This window comes from Rhinolophus hipposideros (assembly GCF_964194185.1).
Source record: "Rhinolophus hipposideros genome assembly, chromosome: 16".
NCBI lineage: Eukaryota > Metazoa > Chordata > Mammalia > Chiroptera > Rhinolophidae > Rhinolophus > Rhinolophus hipposideros.
This window is the reverse complement of record NC_138062.1, coordinates 61,385,080-61,404,358: the sequence shown is the minus strand read 5'-3', so window position 1 is coordinate 61,404,358 and position 19,279 is coordinate 61,385,080. Positions and strand designations below refer to the sequence as shown.

The 19,279-nt window shown below is 48.1% G+C and overlaps 1 protein-coding gene and 1 long non-coding RNA gene across 2 annotated transcripts; one reads left to right on the top strand and one right to left on the bottom strand.

Annotated features, from left to right (window-relative positions):
- Nucleotides 1-530: 530 nt before the first annotated feature.
- Nucleotides 531-12,526, bottom strand: LOC308509017. The gene is made up of 4 exons (XR_013995105.1): nt 12,452-12,526; nt 11,987-12,220; nt 11,014-11,140; nt 531-10,013 (listed from the first exon to the last, which is right to left on the bottom strand). It is a non-coding gene; the product is annotated as an uncharacterized lncRNA (long non-coding RNA).
- A 54-nt stretch (nt 12,527-12,580) lies between these two features.
- On the top strand, nt 12,581-13,334 carry LOC308509016 (malignant T-cell-amplified sequence 1-like). The gene has a single exon (XM_081076608.1). The coding sequence runs from the start codon at nt 12,683-12,685 to the stop codon at nt 13,226-13,228; it is 546 nt and encodes a 181-aa protein (XP_080932734.1). The 5' UTR covers nt 12,581-12,682; the 3' UTR covers nt 13,229-13,334.
- Nucleotides 13,335-19,279: the final 5,945 nt, after the last annotated feature.

The following is a 19,279-nucleotide window of genomic DNA, read 5'->3' as shown; positions in this document are numbered from 1 at the left end:
CACCTCGATTGGCTGGCGGCGTCACAGGAGGGGCGGCGCTGGCGCGGACACCTCGATTGGCTGGCGGCATCACAGGGCGGCGCTGGCGCGGACACCTCGATTGGCTGGCGGCGTCACAGGAGGGGCGGCGCTGGCGCGGACACCTCGATTGGCTGGCGGCATCACAGGGCGGCGCTGGCGCGGACACCTCGATTGGCTGGCGGCATCACAGGGCGGCGCTGGCGCGGACACCTCGATTGGCTGGCGGCGTCACAGGAGGGGCGGCGCTGGCGCGGACACCTCGATTGGCTGGCGGCATCACAGGGCGGCGCTGGCGCGGACACCTCGATTGGCTGGCGGCGTCACAGGAGGGGCGGCGCTGGCGCGAACACCTCGATTGGCTGGCGGCATCACAGGGCGGCGCTGGCGCGGACACCTCGATTGGCTGGCGGCGCCAGCGGCGGGAGGCCCCGATTGGCTGGAGGCTCAGAGGAGGCCGGCGAGCTGACCGGGCCTCGGCCGCCAGCGGGCACGCCTACATCTCTGACGGTCGGCCACCGGGGAAAGGGGCATCGCGCGCCACGCATTGAGGCCCAGGCGGGACCAGGCCCGGCCCCAGTCTCCCAGCAAAACTCCCGTGGCTCACCGCATCCCGAGGGGAGCTACTCCAGGCCGATGGGCTGGGGTCCCGAGGGTCCCAGTCGGTCGTGCCACCCAAGGGCAGCCTGGAGAGGACGGGGTCTGGAGTGCGGTGTCCACCGCTCTGGGCGCCTGCGACCAGGACAGGCCCCCATGGGGAGGGTCCTCCAGGATACAGAAGGAAGACCTGATTCCTTCACTGCAACTGGAATGTACTTGGGGCAGGGACCCCGAGGGTCCTACAGGCTCGTAGGAGGCTGTGTGCCGTCACTGTTCTCCATCCATGACCCACTGCGCTGAGTCCAGGAAATGCTTTCTACCCGGACGTCCCTGGGGCGGCGGCGGCCTGGGAGCCAGGGGCAGGTACGAGACTGCTTCTCGGGGATCAGCGGCCGGACCACCCATGCCGGAGCCTCCGGGGGAGACTGGGCACCCCAGGACAGTGGACATAAACCGGGACATCGAGCGTCCGAGGTTCCTCTCATCTCTCCTGGAGCCAGCTCCACTGCTTTGAAGACCCCAAAGGGGTATTTTGCCCCCCGGTTTTCCGCCTGCGGCTGCAGTGCTGAGGATGACCACCAGGGGGCGGGCCGTGCCCACTGTGCTCAATGGAGCGACTGGAGGGGGAAGGGGACGCCCGGGGGTCATTCTGGGCTTGCGCCTGCCTCCAACTCAACTTGCACCTTGTATTGTTAGACTCCAATTCCACAATGTGAGCTGCTCAGAGGCGGGAGAGGCTTCCGAGACCCTCTCATCGACTAATTCAGCTACTGTGAAAACAAAATTACTTTTGCCGGGATATCAGACAATTCTTTAAATACTGCTTTTACGTCACATCGTGGCCATAAGTATTTTTGCAGTTTGATAGTATTCGTATTGTTTGACCCGTTCCTCTTCTGTCCCACCCCAGTGTAAAACTAATCGTCCCGGAACCTGGATGAGACCAGCAGGGTGGGGACGGTGAATGCAGGCAGGCCAGAGAAGCTGCTAGAATATGTAGTGTCTGCCCTCCAGAGCAGACTCCGTGTCTCCATCTTCCCATCTACCCACTGAAACTTCTCCAGCACCCAACAGGTCACACGCCTGCTGTGGAAAAGGTGGCTGCCTCTCCCCGGTACAGCACAGTGGTTCCTCTGCCACCTCCTAGCTGTGCGTCTTGGGCATGTCACCTCACTTGGGCATGTCACCTCACCTCTGAGCCTGTTTGCTTGTGTGAAAACTGGGGTGCTTGCGGGCCAAACTCCCTTGTAGGGATCTTGTCAGGATTAAATGAGATAAGCCATGGAGAGTGCTGACCCCGTACCTGGTCCTGTGGAAAGGGCTGCCGAGGGCTGTGGTCGTTCCTACTTATGATTTTCTCTCTCCCATGAAGGAGCTTTCTGCCTCAAGCCTCACTTATTCTGTGGCCTTGGGAAGAGCTGTTTTTTATCTGTAAAGGCTTCACGTTCTATTGGGGGGGTGGCGGGGGAGAGTCCCCTGTCCTGGGTGTAGCCAGAGCAGGAAACCCTAAGAGCTGACTGAGGTGTCTGAGGTTCATTCAGTCACTTAATATAATATTAAGTGCTTACTTAATATTAGTCACTTAATATAGTCACTTAATTATTATAGTCTATAGTGACTATAATATTATAATATAGTCACTAATATTAGTCACTTAATTAGTCACTTAATACAGTCAGTTAATATAATATTAAGTGCCTACTGTGTGCAGGCCCTTTTCTAGGCGCTTGGTGTAGTTTACTGAATGGAGCAGACTGAAGTCCCTACCGCCCCAGGCTTCCTTCCATTCCAGCCGGGGACTTGGCCAGTCCCAAGAGACATCACAGCAGGGAGGGCCACAGGACACTCAATGCGATGCCCTCCTGACCTCCTCTGGATATGGATTCGTCTGCCCTCGTTGTCAGGGTGACAGACTCCAGGAACAACTAAGAGTGAGTGGGCTTGGGGATAAGAGAGAGGGCTCCCGTCTCTGTGGCGGCGGATTCCTGGGGGCTGAGGCCCGGGACCAGCATCTGGAGGATGCGGCTTTGTCGGCCTGAAGCAGTTTGTGGCTTACATGCAGCTCAGCATGCCCGGCCCACACCTGGAGCACCGTGCCCACTTCTTTTGACCCAGCTGGCTGACCAGGAACCCCCGGGGGCAGAACCCTAGAGTGAACGTATGGGGAGGGGTCAGTGCTGGGGCTACGCAGGGAGGAACTGCCAGAGGCTAGAGCAGGATCAGGAGCCACTGTCCTCAGCCCACCCGTCAGGTGGACTCAGCCTGGGAAGACGTCCTTCTCTGGAAAGCTCTGGGATGTGTTCCGTGTTTGGCCCCTGGGGAAGCAGGCCTGTGGGCGATGTCCCCAATGGCCTTGTCCCCGGCACTGGCTCCTGCGCCACCTCAGAAGGCAGATCCAGCTGCGTGACTACAGAAGCAAAGCCGCTCTAGAGCTGCAGGCATTTGTGTCATTAGATCTGATGCCACCTCCGGGGGCAGAGCCAGAGCCACAGCCACGTGCACACCACTTCTAGCAGCAACTGTGGCACTAGAGCTGGCTTCTGCTGGGCCGGAAGGAGCGCTGGAGCCGGGCGAGGCACCTGTGGAGCTGGGGCTGCACCGGGCGCCTCCCTCCGCACCCTCTCCTAAGCTCCACCCAGCACCAGAGCTGGCCTTCTCCCCTCTGCTGGCAGCACGTTTTGGTTTTCATTTTTCTCTTTTATATTGTTAAATTTTTTATAAATATTTTATGTGTTAAAATTTAGATTCAATAAAATGTAGCCTTTTAATCATTTTAAATTGTGCAATTCAGGGGTGTTAAGTACTTCTATAAGTATTTCTATGTAAATTTCGAAATTACGTCACCATTTCCACAAAGAGATACCTGTTGAGGCATTTTATGGGGACTGTATTGAATCTATAAATCAAATTGGGGAGAACTGATGTTTTAACACTATACCGGGAAAAGGTACCATATTTTAAAAAGGAAGAAATGATAAGCTCGGAGCAAATATTTGCAACTCATATCTCAGGCTAAGGCCTAACACCCCCTATAAATAGAGAGATCCTAGAAACCAATGAGGAAAAGAGCAGCTACAGTATAAAATGGGCAAATTACATTATAATACACTTCATGAAAAATAAATATAAATAGCCTTAACTACATGATGCTCAGTCTCAGCCCTAACACAAAATTAAATCCAGAAGACTGAGAATATACTCTGAAGCTGTATATAAACAGGAACTTTTCTTCATTACTGATGAGGTACAAGTTGCCTTCCAAAGGAGGCAGTCTGACTATGTCTATCAAACCAACAAATGTATTTAGCCTTTGATTCCACTATCCCAGGTCAGGGAATTTAGTCCATGTAAACACGTCTACATTGGACATAAGTAGTCATTCACTGCAGCCTTCTTCATACATGCAAAACGCTGGAAACAAGCCAGTGTCCTTCACTGTTGAGCTCGTTAAATGAATGATGACTATCCCTGAGATGAAACAGTGTAGGCAGAAAGACCAGGAAGAAAGAGTGGAAGGAGGAAGCTCTTTACTGATTTGCAGCCCTTTCGCTGGTCCTGCCTGCCTGCAGGGCTGGCCCTCTGTTTTGTTCCTCCCATGGGAAGCTGGCTTTTTTTGAGCACCTGGAGACATGGCTTGACTAGTGTACCATCAATGCCAGGGTCATTGTGGCTACTGGGGGTTTGAGCTCAGGGATCCTGGCCAAGTGTGGACACTGACCAGAGGGAAGCCCCAGCCAGTCTTCTAAAGGACATTGCCCAGTTCCTTTGGTAAACTCAAACCCCAGTGTCCGGGGTTCCCAGTGGGAAGACATCACAGGGAGGTCTTTGGGTGTCTCGCAGGAGCAAGAGAAACTTGGTGGAGGAGCCAAGGACTGCTTCTCTCACATGCCCAGCACTCATGCCAAGGCCCACGTCCCCCCCAGCTCCTCTCAGGATGGTCCCGAGCTGCTGGACAAGGACATGTGCACGGCCCGTTCCTCCTGGCAGCTGCTACCAAACGAGCGGGCCAGCCCGCCTGTGGCCCACACTCCTGTCAGTCAGCTCCCTGTGAGCAGGTGCCGTCCTTTTCTTTGCTGCATCCCCAAGCCTCCAGAATAGTGCCTGGCAGCAGGTGGCACGTACACATGCACTGAGTCAGTGTAATCCCCCAGCAGTCCTATGAGGTAGCTGCTGTCACCTTACAGACGAGAGACCCGAGACACAAAGTCTTGGGGTGACTGGTTCGTTCGTCATTGCATTCCTGTGCAGGGCTCCCTGTCGTGTGCAGGCGGCTGCAACACTCAGATAAACATGAGCCCCAGACACCTTCACAGCCCTCAGAGCTCACAGCTCAGCAGGTGAGACAGCATCTAACCCACAGGCAGCAGGTGGGGCTACAGAGCCACAGCCCCTGCTAGCACAAGGCCACACAACTGAGCTTGGACAGCTCTGGCACCAGCTCAAGTGTTCACGCCAGCTCTGGTCCCAGCTCTAGACCTATAGCAACGTGCATAAGCCATTCTCTCACCGGTTCTAGAACGAGTGACAGAATTGGAGTGCCACAGAAAGAGAGCCAATTCTAGAACCAGCTCCAGCACCAGCTCTGGCACCAGGTCCTACGCCAGCTCCACAGCCAAACCAGTGGTGTCTCTAGCCCTCGGGGTGGCACCGCTCCGGGGCCAGATACATCCTGGAGGCCTCATCAGCATCAGCTCCTGAGGCAGCAGCGGCTCCTATACCCGGGCTGCCCTTCTCCCTGTGCCTCTAACTCTTATTTCCTTTTTCTATTTTATCTATTTTACGCTTTACATTGGTATGTTTCAAAATTTACACACAGTGAAAATTTACCTCTTAATCATTTTCAATGGTACCACTCAGTGGCATTAAGTAAATTCAGTGTGCTGTTACAACCATCACCACCATCTATTTCCAGACTGCTCCATCACACCGTACACATTAATGCAAACGCCCACCACCTGTCTGTCACTCCTCTCTTCCTGAGTGTGGGTCACTGCCACCTGTGCCTACAGGCACCCTGGGACACCGACTCTCCAGCCTTTCACTCAGCCACAAGGGCCCCAGAGAAGGGCCCCAGAGAAGAGCCCCGGACCAGCGGCAGCTCCCCTCCAAGTCCTGTGCCCATTAGAGGCAGCACAACAGCAGCAGAGGGGTGTGACTGGTGTGTTCCGCGAGCACTCAGCTGGCTCCTCCAACTCTGGAGGGAAGCAGACCAACATGAGCTTCCTCCTGGAGTCCTCTGAGGGCCAAGAAAAGGAGTGGCTGCCCCTTGCCCGACAGCACTGCCTCAGCACCTGCCTTCTCAGTGCGTGTTCTCCAGTCTGCACCCACAAAAGGAACCAAGAAGCCCCAGGTTCTGAGTTCCCAAAGCTGCACCCCACCATGGGGTGCCCTGCACAATTTGGGACCTTGGCTGACCTTACCACTCCCCACTGTTCCAGGAGTGGACCTCCTCGGCCCCCAACATCGCCAGCTCCAGTTCGGCCTCCAGCAGCATCTCCTTGTCAGCTTTCGTCATGCCCTGGACGGCCACACACAGCCACAAGCACCGTGCCTCCCTGCTGCTCTGCACCCTCCCCGTCAGCCTGGAGCCACTCGGACAGGAGTGCCCTGATCTGGACAGCTGGGACAGTCCCCTCAGTGCCCGCTCAGACCTCTCTGGGTGTTGTTCCTTTGACCAGTAGCCAGCTCTGGCCTTCCAGGTAGCACAGCCCGTCCTGGAAGGCAGACAATGACCACAGCCCTCCACTGCACACAAGAGCACACCCAGGCAGGTCTCACCCCCCGGGGCTCTTGGTGGGGACAGGTAACATGTTCGGCTCAGCTCTCCGAGGCTGTGGCTCTAGACCTGCCCAGCCCCAACCCACAGCGCGCTGGCTGCCTGGCATTTAGAGTCCTGTGTGAGCTGGTCCTGATGTCCCCAGTGTGCACCCCTCACCCCCATCCCAGCCTCCCTAGAGCTTTACTCACTCAGGGGCCCTCACAGCCCCTTGCCTGCTCTGCCCCTCTCCATAGGCCCTCATCCATGAGGAACTCACCTCCAAGGCTGGGCCCAGGGGCCACCTCCTTGGGCTTCCATGCAAGCACCGCCTTTGGGGTCAGACGGACCTGGGGCCGTGTCACAACGCTGTGACTAGCATGCTTCTACCCTGACTTCACAGAGACTCAGTTCAGTGGGGCTCAGTCACTTAGAGCTGAGGGAACTTGAGTGCTGGTGCCACTGCTCATCTATAAAATGGGGTGAACTCAATCAGTGAGCATGTGCGGTTTCCTGATAACAGTACTGCCCCCAACACTCATTCTGCTTTCACTGTGGGGCCACTTCCTCCCAGGGCTCCCTCCTGCCCCCTTCTACACCAGCCTAGGCTGCGGCCAGGGGTCCTGCCTCAGAAAACAGGGAGGAGGACAGAGGAGGAAGGGTAAGAAGCAGCCTGACTTTCTCCCTGCCTGGACTTGGTGTCCACTGCTGTCTCCAGGGCCCCCTGACCCAGCCATGCACGAGCTGGCACCAAGGATAATCTGAGGAGGACAGCTGGACGGTGTATTCCATGACTCTCATGCTCCCAGGTCTCTGGCCCATCTGGCCGGAGTGGGACGGTATGGAGATTCCAGGAGTCATGGGTTCTCAGAGCAGTGGCCACAGGGACAAGTGATACCGCCTGGCTGGGAGCTGTTGGTGCATAGCGTATGCAGCGAGGTGACATCGTGCGCACATGCTGTCCGTGGCCCCATGCAGTCCAGACCCCAGAGGCTGGGCCCATGGTGAGCTGGGCTCACACAGTTCGGTGTCTGACCCTCATGTGACAACTGTGAAACTAAGGCCAGGAGAGGCAGGGGTTGGCCCAGCAGGGAGGTGGGTGGAATCAGAGGAGGGAGGGTTCCAGCTTCCTAGGCCAGGGCTCAACCCTCACAAGAGGTTATTTTGGAAATGAGAGCCCCTAAGATCCTGGGGCTCCCCACACGGGCACATACACACCCCACCCCCTCCTAATAATCCATCTATATGCTGGGTATGTAGAGAACATTTATTGGAGTAGATGAGAAACAGTGTTACCAGTAGAATGGAGCAATTGGGTAGAAGTCAAAATTTAAAATATTTTGGATGTTGAGAGGTTATTTTTACAATATGTAGGTAACCCCCATATAACACAACTGTTAGGTTCCTAAAAAATGCCATGTTATTCGAATCTGTGTTATACAAAACAAAGAACTAGTACAAAAAAGAGGGTTAGGTTCCAAAAATTAAAAAAACATACTATTATGTTTTTATAATTAAGAGAAATATCTTTATTAAAGCAATTTTCACCAAAAGTATAACATATTAATATGTATTAAGTAATGTTTTCTTCGTTATTACTACTAAGCTTTTATTACATTCGGTGTTGTTCAGAAATTTCCCTCATTTTGAATGAGATTTTTTTTGCTCTTAAAAGATCTTATTACGCTTATTACGGGGACTTCTCTAATTCTCAAACCGTGTTAGAGTGAAACTATGTTCTAGGATGCCATGTTGTACTAGGATGAGTGTTTCCCCCAATTCTCGAATCATGTTAAGGAAGTGCCGTGTTATATAGGGGTTACCTGTAATACATACCTTTTTAAAATTTTCAAAAATAGTTCAATGTGAATGTGAGAAAAAGCTTTTATATTTCTTTGAGCAGGCCAAAAATACAGGGCTAACATTATTTTTTATAGACATCATTTAAAAATTATTTTGTTGATTATTTATAGAGAAAATTGGCAAATTGTAAACTAAGTAGATTACTATTTAGAATGTGCTTCAACTGATCGTGGGAAATATTTTGAGTCTGTAGAGATGGATTTATTTATTTAGGACATACAACTGAGGGAAAATAATTGTATGATAAAAAAGAATTACCTATTAGTTGAGAATATTCCTTCCAGTATTTTACAGTACTAAAATCTTGGCAACCGCGTTAGACATTAGTTTGGTTCTCCTGCCCTCTAGTGGTCATTTCTCGCAATGCAGACAAAGCTGCATTAAGGCGAAAGGTATGAAACTATTAATAGAACCCAGGTGTATGAATCATGCTCCAAATTTTGGAGATTCGAGGAAATTGAGAAATTTTCTAACTCAGTTTCATCATTTTAATTTTGCATCATAATCACCATGTCTCAATTACATACTCTCTTGAGATAACTGAAATAAAATTGAATTTTGACATCACTTGACTATTTGACTTAGTAATCATCCAAAGCTACAGTAATTTTCTATAAAATTTTTACATAGATAATATAATTTTAAACCTTATAACTACCGCATAAAGGGTGTTTTGCAAATAAATAAATGAGGCACTGTTAAATGTACTTCCTGTTTCCTACTATTAAGGCCTTTATACACTGTATTATTTGTCATAACCACCATATACACTGAAGTATATACAGTATTATTCAGATTTCACGAGGAAATAAAGTGATACTGAAGGAGGCTGAGAGAACTTAGGAAGTGGTACACTCCAGGATTGAAATAAAGTTCAATGCCTTAACTTTCCTTCTTCTTTTAAAAATCCATATACTTAATTAATTTTGAGTTGATTTCAAATTATTTAACCCAAACAAATTGGTAGTATGTTTTAATGTTTTAACATATTAGTTTAAGCAACATTTATGCACCATATTTTTTCACATGCTAACGTAGGTCAACATCAAAGCCCTGGGTTCTTTTACAAAGTTTAAGAACCAGCCCCCATTTCAGAGGTGAGTTTTTAGAAAGTGTAAAAAGAAAAGGTTTTCATTTTTTAACTCAAGAATTTAGATGCAGAGACTAGGATTTAGCGTCCTTTTCATGGTAGACAGCAAATACATGCTTGTGGTTAAGAAACAACTGACCCTGGAAAAGAGTTATATTGTACAGAACTGAGTATGATTTCAGATAAAAATGATTATTAGCTTCAAAAAGATTTCTCACTACATGGAACTCAAGACTAAGCTTTGTTAAAGTCCTTTGTCTAAAATAGCTCCATTAAAAAAATCCCTTGGGCATTTCTCTGACAGCCATTTCCAGATCAGATCATTTCTCATCAAGCTGCTAGTCATCTACAGACAGGACTCTCTGGTCATTCTAACCAGTAATGGCTCTTCCTCTTTTGAGTTTCTATGGCATCTGGTTTATGCTGCTCACACAGTAATGACTTCACACATAGGAATAATGCAACAACCCCAAAGAACTAAAGACAAAGAATCATCTTCTAAGAGTTAAACACATAAAACCCATACATAATGGGCAAGATAAGCTGCTCATAAAATAACCAGAGATGTGTCTGGAAATGTGTGACTCTTCACAGGATCGAACTTACTGGAGTGAAGTCTCAGGGAGGCAGATCAGAGACTCAGCCATAAACAGGACAGCTGAAATCTTGGGCCAGTTATACTATATTCTGTATGAAAAGAGCATTAAAATATTCATGTAACTTTTTTATGTTAATTTAATAATAGCTATGTGAAATACTTAAATGCAATTGTTCTAAGTATCAATTCAAGCAATTCTCACCCCCACCCCTGGGAGATGGGTATTCTTGTAAACCAGACATTCATGATGAATAAATTAAGACACAAGACAAGTTCAGTAACTTCCAGGATTTCCATCTAGTAAGTAGGGAGAAGTAAGTAGGGAGAAGTCTTTCCTGGGTTCTAGGGTCACCACACATAAACACCGCTGTCGTGCGGGAAACCCTGCTCACTGCGCCATTTGTCGCGTGGGGCGGCCTGCCGGGCCTCTGCTCCCGCTCCCCACATAAGAACGCAGGATATGGCTAGGCCAAAAAGGAACACCCACGGAGCCACAGATAGGGGAGTCATACCACTATAGTCTCACTGGCGGCTGGGCGAGACACACTCAGTAGTAGCCACACAACCCGCAGTCCACCATTCACTTTTCTGCCTGCCAACCAACCAGTCAACGCAGCCCCGCAGTTACATCAGTAGCCAATTGGCTAACCGGTTACAGCTGATGGCCAACCAATCACAGTTGATGGTCATTCACCACCTGAAATAGCACCTCCTCACAGGAGGGCAAGAGACTGGAAACTGCTCTCTGGGAATCTGTCCCCACAACCCCACATTCTACAGTGCCTCATTTAAGATGGTCTACTCTTGTGATTCTTATGTGACAACTTGATTGGTCCCCTGGGTGCCCAGATAGTTGGTCAAACATTATTCTGGGTGTTTCTGGATGAGATTAACATGTTAATTGGTAGAATAAAGCGGATTGCCCTCCCTAATGTGGATAGGTCTCATCTAACCAGTTGAAGGCCTGAATAGGACAAAAAAATCTGACTTTCCCCTGAGTAAGAAGGAATTCCTCCTGCCTGATGGCTTCTGAGCTGGGACATTGGTCTTCTCCTGACTTCGGACTTGGACACAGACTACAATTCATACCATTAGCTCTCCTCATCCTCAGGTCTTCGGACTCAGACTGAATTACACCATTGGCTCTCCTGGGTTTCTAGCTTGTTGACTGTTGATGTCGCAACTTCTCAGCCAACATAATCGTGTGAGCCGATTCCTTATAATTAAAAGACATATATATATATATATATATATATATATATATATATATATATATATATATATATAAATTTGTGTACACACACACATATATGTATACACATACACAGAAATACATTCATATAGGTAGATAGCCTGGGAGAACCCAGACTAATACAGATTTTTGTGAGAATGGGGAGATTACACATAACACACTCACTTACTGTGAACTCCCAAGAATGCAGAAATGTATATGACCTTTCCACTGTATACCCAACACATGTTCTAACTTCAATGTGGGCTTCCCAAATTAAGCATGTATTTACTGGATAGGAGAAGTGTCCAGATAGCAAGGATTTGAGCTTATTCTTTTCACCCACTGGTAGGGAAAGAAAGGGACCAGATCTTGGGGAAGAGGAAGATTCCCCAAGAGGAAGAGGAAGATACATTCATTCATTTATCAGTCATTTGTTGGGTGTGTAGCATGTAGTATGAAACAGATTTTGCACCAGGTGCAAGAATACAGGGATAAAATACATAATTCCTGCTCTCATGGACCTCACACTTCTTAGGATGACAAGTAAAATCCTAATTAACAGGGTGACTTCCATATTGATCTTAAGTGAGTATGGACATAATAATGGAGTTTCAAAATATACGAATCCAAAGCTAATAGAACGAAAAAGGGAAATAGATCCATAATCGTAGCTTCAATAAGCTGTGATTTCAAATATGCTGATCTGTAACTGATATAACGAGTAAACAGAAAATAAGGTCTAGCGGTGACCTGAACAACTCTGTCCACCAACGGGGCATCACTGGCATGAACGGAGCGCACTGCACCCAAACAACGCACAACACTCACTCTTTTCAGGAGCACCTGGTACTCTCATCTAAACGGACTGTGTTCTGGGCCATAAAACAAACTTGGATACGTTTAAGAGGACTGAAATCCGACAGCTGCACCCCTGCTGGCCGCAGAGCCTCTCCGCCCTGGGTGCCGGTGGACAAGGTTGCAGTAAGGGGTGACGAGCAGCAACGGCGTACGCTCGTACGGCCCTGAGCTCCACAGGTCGGAGAGCGTGAGGGCAGCGGGAGGCTGTGAGAGAGGTGCAAGAGGAACACTGAACAGGACCCGCCCCTGACAGTGACCGCGGGGGGCCGGAGAGGCCCAGCAGCCAGGAGCCGTCCCCTGGTTTCTCGGTACGTGGACCGTAACGCGGCTTCCCAAAAATAAAAATAAAAGACAGGCCCCTCCACCCTTCTCTTCCTGCAACAAGAAGGACTGTTTCAACTTTCCGTCCTTCTCAAGCCCCGCCAGGTTACCTACCTGTCGGGGAGGGGAAGCCGCAGCCCCCAAGCGCCGGCAACAGCACCGCGTTCCGAGGAGCGGAAGTCGACTGTCCGGGCGCCGTAAAGCACGTCCGTTTCCGGTTCGCGACACGCGCGCCGACCGTCTCTGCGGGCCTTCCGCCGGTAAGCGTCTCTCCTCCACCCTCGCGAATTCCGTTTTTCCTTCATTGCGGGCGCTTTTGTACTGTCGTCCCGTTCACTTTGGATCATGTTCAAGAAATTTGACGAAAAAGAAAATGTATCCAACTGCATCCAGTTGAAAACGTCAGTGATTAAGGGTATTAAGAACCAGCTGACAGAGCAGTTTCCACGCATTGAAGCATGGCTTCATCAAATCATGCCTAAGAAGGATCCAGTCAAAATAGTGCGATGCCACGAACATATAGAAATCCTTACCGTAAATGGAGAGTTACTCTTTTTCAGACAGAGAGAAGGGCCTTTTTATCCAACTCTGAGGCTGCTTCACAAATACCCTTTTATCCTGCCACGCCAGCAAGTTGATAAAGGAGCCATCAAATTTGTACTCAGTGGAGCGAATATCATGTGTCCAGGCTTAACTTCCCCCGGAGCCAAGCTTTACCCCGCTGCAGCGGATTCGATTGTTGCGATCATGGCAGAGGGCAAACAGCATGCGCTGTGTGTTGGAGTCATGAAGATGTCTGCAGAAGATATTGAGAAGGTCAACAAAGGGATTGGCATTGAAAACATCCATTATTTAAATGATGGGCTGTGGCATATGAAGACATATAAATGAGCCTCAAAAGGAATACGCTCGGGCTCAACATGGACATTGTGCTGTGTCCCTGTCTGTCTGTGTGTAGCAGCATGAAGACAACACCTCTACAGTTATGCTGAATAAATTCAACAGAACCTAAAAATGAAAGATTTGGAACTTGTCCATATGTCTGTGTATCGGCCGTCGTATGCACATTTGTGTGTGTGTGTGCATGTGAGTGTGTGTCTGTGTGTGTTTGAAGAGGAGTAATTAGTTTAGGTTTGCTGTCTTGTCTGTCCAAGCTGATATCAGTTCAAGCACAGGTAAATTATCTCTTGTACAAAAATAGATTTCAGTCAAGAGCATACAGTGGTAGACAGGCCCAATGGTGTGAGTGAAGAGTTGGGAGGAAGAAAATGACTGGAAACGGGCCCTGAACAGCTCTATTAATATGAACACGTAAAGGATGAGCAGAAGATGGGATGCTTGAACAATTGTAGTGGCAGCAGAAGACCCATTAAAAAGTATACAGCCAGCATTGTTGGTTGTGCATCCAACCAGCACTGCCCCCTCCCTCTCTGCTGGCAGAACTCTGTCCATCTCTATTCTACATGAACCAGGGAAATGCTGATTAGTCTAGGCCTATGTGGTGGTCTATTTCCCTGTGAGATTGATTCGTTTATAGGTGGACATGGGGCCAAAAGCCAAGTAGGATCTTCTCTATTAAGGAACTTCTGTGACAATGGGTGTCTTTTCTCCCTTGGTTTTGAATCATTTGTAGGTGGGTATGTAACCTGTGTCAGGAGGCGCCACTAAAAGATTTCCAGAAAAAGTTTTCAGGCTCTTAAAAGTGCATGGGGAGAAACAGTCTCCCTACTCTGAATGGACATTGGCATGTGTGATTTTGCTCTTATATCAAACACACACACACACACACACACACACACACACACACACACAAGCTTGATACACATGAAGTGTGAACGTGGTAAAATTGAAATGGAAAGCAACAGTGCCCTTGATGATTTCTAAACTGATGATTAATCATCCATGGAGCCTCCATATATAGGATGTCTTATTAAGGGGTGTGGCTAAGTTATTAAAGAATAAAATTTCCTTATAGATTACTCCATTTTTATTGGAGGTTTCTGAAATTTAAAGCCAAAGAATCCCAATTTTTATAGAATGGCATAGACACCCAACTGAAAAATTGCCTAAAGGGGATAAAATAGGTCAAGTGAAAGTTCATCAGTGACTTTTGCATGAGCAGTTTCAGTAAAATTCAATGTAAAAATCAACTGCAGTAGATTTTGGGGTGAAAGGAAAGTGAGAAGGTAGGAGGCGGATGTTTAGACTTCATGTTATTTCTTACAGAATTTTGGTTGTGAATTAAAAGATATTGGGTGAAAGCTAGAGGAAGGTAATAGTCAAGATGTTTTGTTTTGGAGTTTAGATTATTTTGCTGTTGCTTTTATTATTTTTTTGTTGCATGTTTGTTAATGAGATTTCTGAGTATTTTTATATGCTGAGAGGGAAGAGTCATTAAGAGGGGAGACTTGATGGGAATATAATTGGGAACAGGAGTAGGAAGGAATGGCCTTCTGTTCTCATGAATCTACACATTGGATCATATCCTCTCACCAGAGTTATCATGTGACAACTCTTAAACACTTCTTGTCAACACTGGTTTTTCCTCAGAGGATTGGGCTTCTGTCCCTATTAATTCTCCACCCCATTCATTACCATTAACTCTGGCCATTAGTGCATACCTGTGGAGGACCTCTAAACCTCTCATGACAAGATTCTGGAGCACCAACGACTTTGACAAACACTGAGGGAGACAGTCAAGGTAAATACCTTTTGTTGTTGTTTTCTTACCATGTCCCAAACAACTGTCTCTGTTACAGGACAGTGGGCCCTCCTCGGCGCAGTGTCCAGGTTCTTGGCATCTCGAGCAAAGAACTGAATGAGATACTGAGGTAATGTAGTGAAAAAGCAGTTTATTAGAAGAAAAAGTACACTTCAAAGAGGTCGAAGTGGGCCCGAGCAAAACAATGGGCTCAAAAGGCCTCAAGGTGGCATTATTAGGAGAAAAAGTACACTCCCAAAGGTTTGGAGCGGGCCCCAAGCAAAGGCAAAGCTCAAGACGTGCTGACTGGCGAGGACTTGGAGTTCTTATCCTTTTTTTCTCTAGAATGGGCTGTTCCTTTCTGGGCCTGGGACCACTTGATTGACACCTGTGATGGATAAGAGGCTATTACTTCATCTTTTTAGACTGCATGTTCCTTCCCAGAATTCAGTGTTATAATGATATTAATGAACTTCCGGGCATACGTATGATATAATGACGATATAATGAGACCCAGGTGAAATGAAGGTCGTAGTGGCCTTTACTGCACAGGTGTGAGTGACTGGTTTAATCTAGCTGGGTATTTTGTACCCATTTGTTTCCTCACAGAAGTAGATAATCACAATGAGAAGGAAGTTTTGGGCGGAGAGAGGAGGCCTTTGGGTGGTCGCATCCTGTGGGTTGTGTTGGACATGCAGGAATGCAGAGACTTGATGCCTATCTCTAACTGCCTGCCTTGTTTTCCCCTTGAGAGATGTGATCCCTGTAAAATCTCAATGGGAAGTGGAGAGCCAGTCATTTTCTTCTGTATCTGCTTCCTGCTGGACAGGCATAGACTGTCTCTATCTATTCGGGGATTCATGGAACTCTTGCCCTATCTGATCTTAAATGAAAGAAAGGGGTCTCAAGATCCGTCTGGAAGATCATGCTGGCTTTTTTGGTTGGGACTGGTAATCTTGCTGGGGTATCATCCATATCCCCAAGGCCCCTGAGTAAGGAAAAATAGATTTTGGTTAGTGTTGGCCCAAGCAAGAAGCAGAGATCAAAGCTATTGATGTGAGGTGGCTGTGGGATAGAAATTCTGTTTAGCTTTGTGGAGCCTGTGGTCTTCTCCTCTGGTTAATCTGGTCATTCAGATGGCGGTGTGGGGACAAAGCCCCAAAAAGCAGTTTCCAGGCTCTCGGCCTCACATAGAAAGGTGCTGGCTCGGGTAGTAAATGGCCATCAACTGTGATCAGATGCCAGCAGCTGTGGCTAGTTGGCCGTCAGCTGTAACCCGTAAGCCATTGACCACTAATATAACAGCTGTGGCTATGCTAGCAGAGAAGGGAATGGGGGCTAGCAAGAAGATGGTGGCTGGCAAGCACAGACTGCTGTTAGGCAGATTATGTAGATCCTGCTTCCTGTGTCTCCAGCCCAGCCGCCAGCGAGAATATATTGGTTTGACTCCCCTACTTATGGCTCCATGGGTGTTCCTTTTTGGCCTCACCGTGTCCTGCATTCTTTGGCGGGGAGTGGGAGCTGAGACCCTGCACGACAGCGGTGTTCACCCAGGAGCTGGGCCTGGAATGGCCTGGAGCAGGGGGCAGGGGACTGCCTGTGATTCAGGCTAAGAACAATCTTCTGTTTAAGATTGAAAAGCTGATTTGAAGGTGATTAAGATCAGGAACTAGGGAGCTAAGAAACTGGGGAAAAGGAAACTTAAGGAAAGGGAAACTTAAAATTCCTATAGGAAAGGGAAACTTAAAATTCCTATAGGAAAGAAAATTTTAAAGTTTTTCAGTGGGAGGGCTACTTGATTGGCCCGTATCATCTCCACCAAAAGTTGAAAGGGGACCCTGTGTATCTATCCTAAGCCTTCTTTCAGGTGTGGGGACAGAACCCCAGAAAGCAGTTTCCAGGCTCTCGGCCTCACATAGAAAGGTGCTGGCTCAGGTAGTAAATGGCCATCAACTGTGATTGGATGGCCATCAGCTGTGGCGAGTTGGCCGTCAGCTGTAACTAGTGAGCCATTGGCCACTAATATAACTGCTGTGGCTATGCTAGCAGAAAGATTGGGGCTAGCAAGAGCAGATTGCAGAGTGGCGGATGCCGGCGGTGAGAATATAGTGGTATGACTCCCCTACCTATGGCTCCGTGGGTGTTGTTCCTTTTTGGCCTCACCATGTCCTGCGTTCTTCTGTGGGGAGCGGGAGCTGAGACCCCGCCGGACGCCCTCTTCATCTATGTACATGGCCCTAACATTCCTTCCTGGTTCATCCTGGTTCAAAGGTGATATGGCCGTGACTGCTGAGTCACAGGGTCTTCAACGCTGACTTGAGTGCTGTCCACAAGGGATGGAGGGCTTTGGAGGAAGAGTGTTTTTTATGCAGAGGAAAAGGAAGCCTCTGGAAACTGCCAAGCCTTGCTTCCTGTTGAGAAGCCTCACTTCCCAGTAAGCTCCTAATGCCCCTCCCACTCCTCAACTGCTGTCTCAGCTACTTTAGAACAAAGCTCAATGAACTGGGGAAGTTCAGTGGGGTAGGAACAAAGGTGACCAACCACTCAATTTACTGGTATTGAGGTCGTTCCCAGGCCCCGGGCTTTCAGTGGAAAAATCAGGAAACTCTGGGCACACAGCTGAGAGCAGCTCACTCTAAGAGGAACTAAAATTTTATGGCTCTGTTGGGTGCAGATGCCCATATCACCACCCTGCTTTGTCCTGTGCTTTGTCCTGCGGCTCGGGGAGTAGGGGTGGCATTGCTGAGGGCAAAAGGAGAGTCCCTGAGCCCAGGGTCTTTCTGGACACTGAGGCATGTGCACTGGAGGGGGAGCCACTGGCCTGGAACCAAAGGAGAAAAATACCCCTGGCTGCTCCAGCCATCCACACACTAGCTTCTCCTGCCACCTTTGGGTAGCAAGGGAGACATCATGACTTCCATTTAGGGCTATGTAGCCCTAATGCACAGGTGTTAAATCCTTGATCTGTGTTACCATGGCAGTGGGAGAGCAATACCTGAACTCCACTGGTAAGGTCTGAGAAGAAAAACTCAGAGGGAGAAATTTAGGAAGAAATGCATAACTAAAGTAATTAAATTTGTAGGGGAAATTCTTCAAACAAAACTGCAGACCTATCACTGGTGAATTCTACCAAACATTTAAGGAAGAAATAATAAAAATTATGCAGAAATTCTTCCACAATAAAGAAGTTTTGGGGATACTTCCCAATTCAATTTTTGTGGCTAGCATTACCCAAGAATCCAAACCAAAGACATTATAAGGAAGTAAAACTACAGACCAATATCCTTCATGAAATAAACACATATATCCTGTAATGCAGGGGTTCAGCTCCCGGCAGGTGAATGCAGGATACGGTGAGGCCAAAAATGAACAACAACGGAGCCATGGATAGGGGGTTCATACTACTATGTTCTCGAGGGCAGCTGGTTGAGACACAGAAAGTGAACATCCACCAGTACCCCAACAAGGGATATTCCTGCACCACAGTCTCAATGGCGGCTGGTCGAGACACAGGAAGTAGGATCCACGAGACCCACAACACCCACACTTGCTAACAGAGCCACAGCAGTTATGCAGCACACAGAACAATAGTGGATGGTGGCTAACTGGTTACAGCTGATGGCAAACTAGTTACATAAGTGCTTGAATGTGAGGGTTACACAACCGAGCCCAGCACCTTTCCATGTGAGGTCGAGAGCCTGGAAACCGCTCTCTGGGACTCCGTCCCAACATATCCTTAAAAAATATTAGCAAAGTGAACCCGGCAATATGTAAAAATGGCAAAATGTGGAGTTTATTCTGTGGGAAATGGAAGGCTGTTTCCATATTTATAAATCAATCAATGTACTAAGCCATATTAATAGATTAAAGAAGGACAAGCATATGATCATTTCACCACATGCAGTAAGAACATTTGACATAATTCAATATTAATTCACTCAATAAAAGAAGTATTCCTCAACCTGATAAAATAGATCTACAAAATGCCTATATATTTATTGGTGAAAGTCTGAATGCTTTCTTCCTAAAATCAGGAACAAGACAGAAATGCCCCCTATAATGACTTCTACTGGCCATTCTAGATTGTGCAGTAATGAAAGTGTTACTGGAGGGTGGGCTCTTCTTGGAGCTGTGTCCAGGTTCTTGGTGTCTCGAGCAAAGAATTGAACAAGATACTGAGGTAAAGTAGTGAAAAAGCAGTTTATTAGAAGAGATAGTACACTTCAAGGAAATAGGAGCAG

Coding starts and splice junctions, on each gene's coding strand:
- LOC308509016 (XM_081076608.1), top strand. CDS start 12,683: ATGTTCAAGAAATTTGACGAAAAAGAAAATGTATCCAACTGCATCCAG.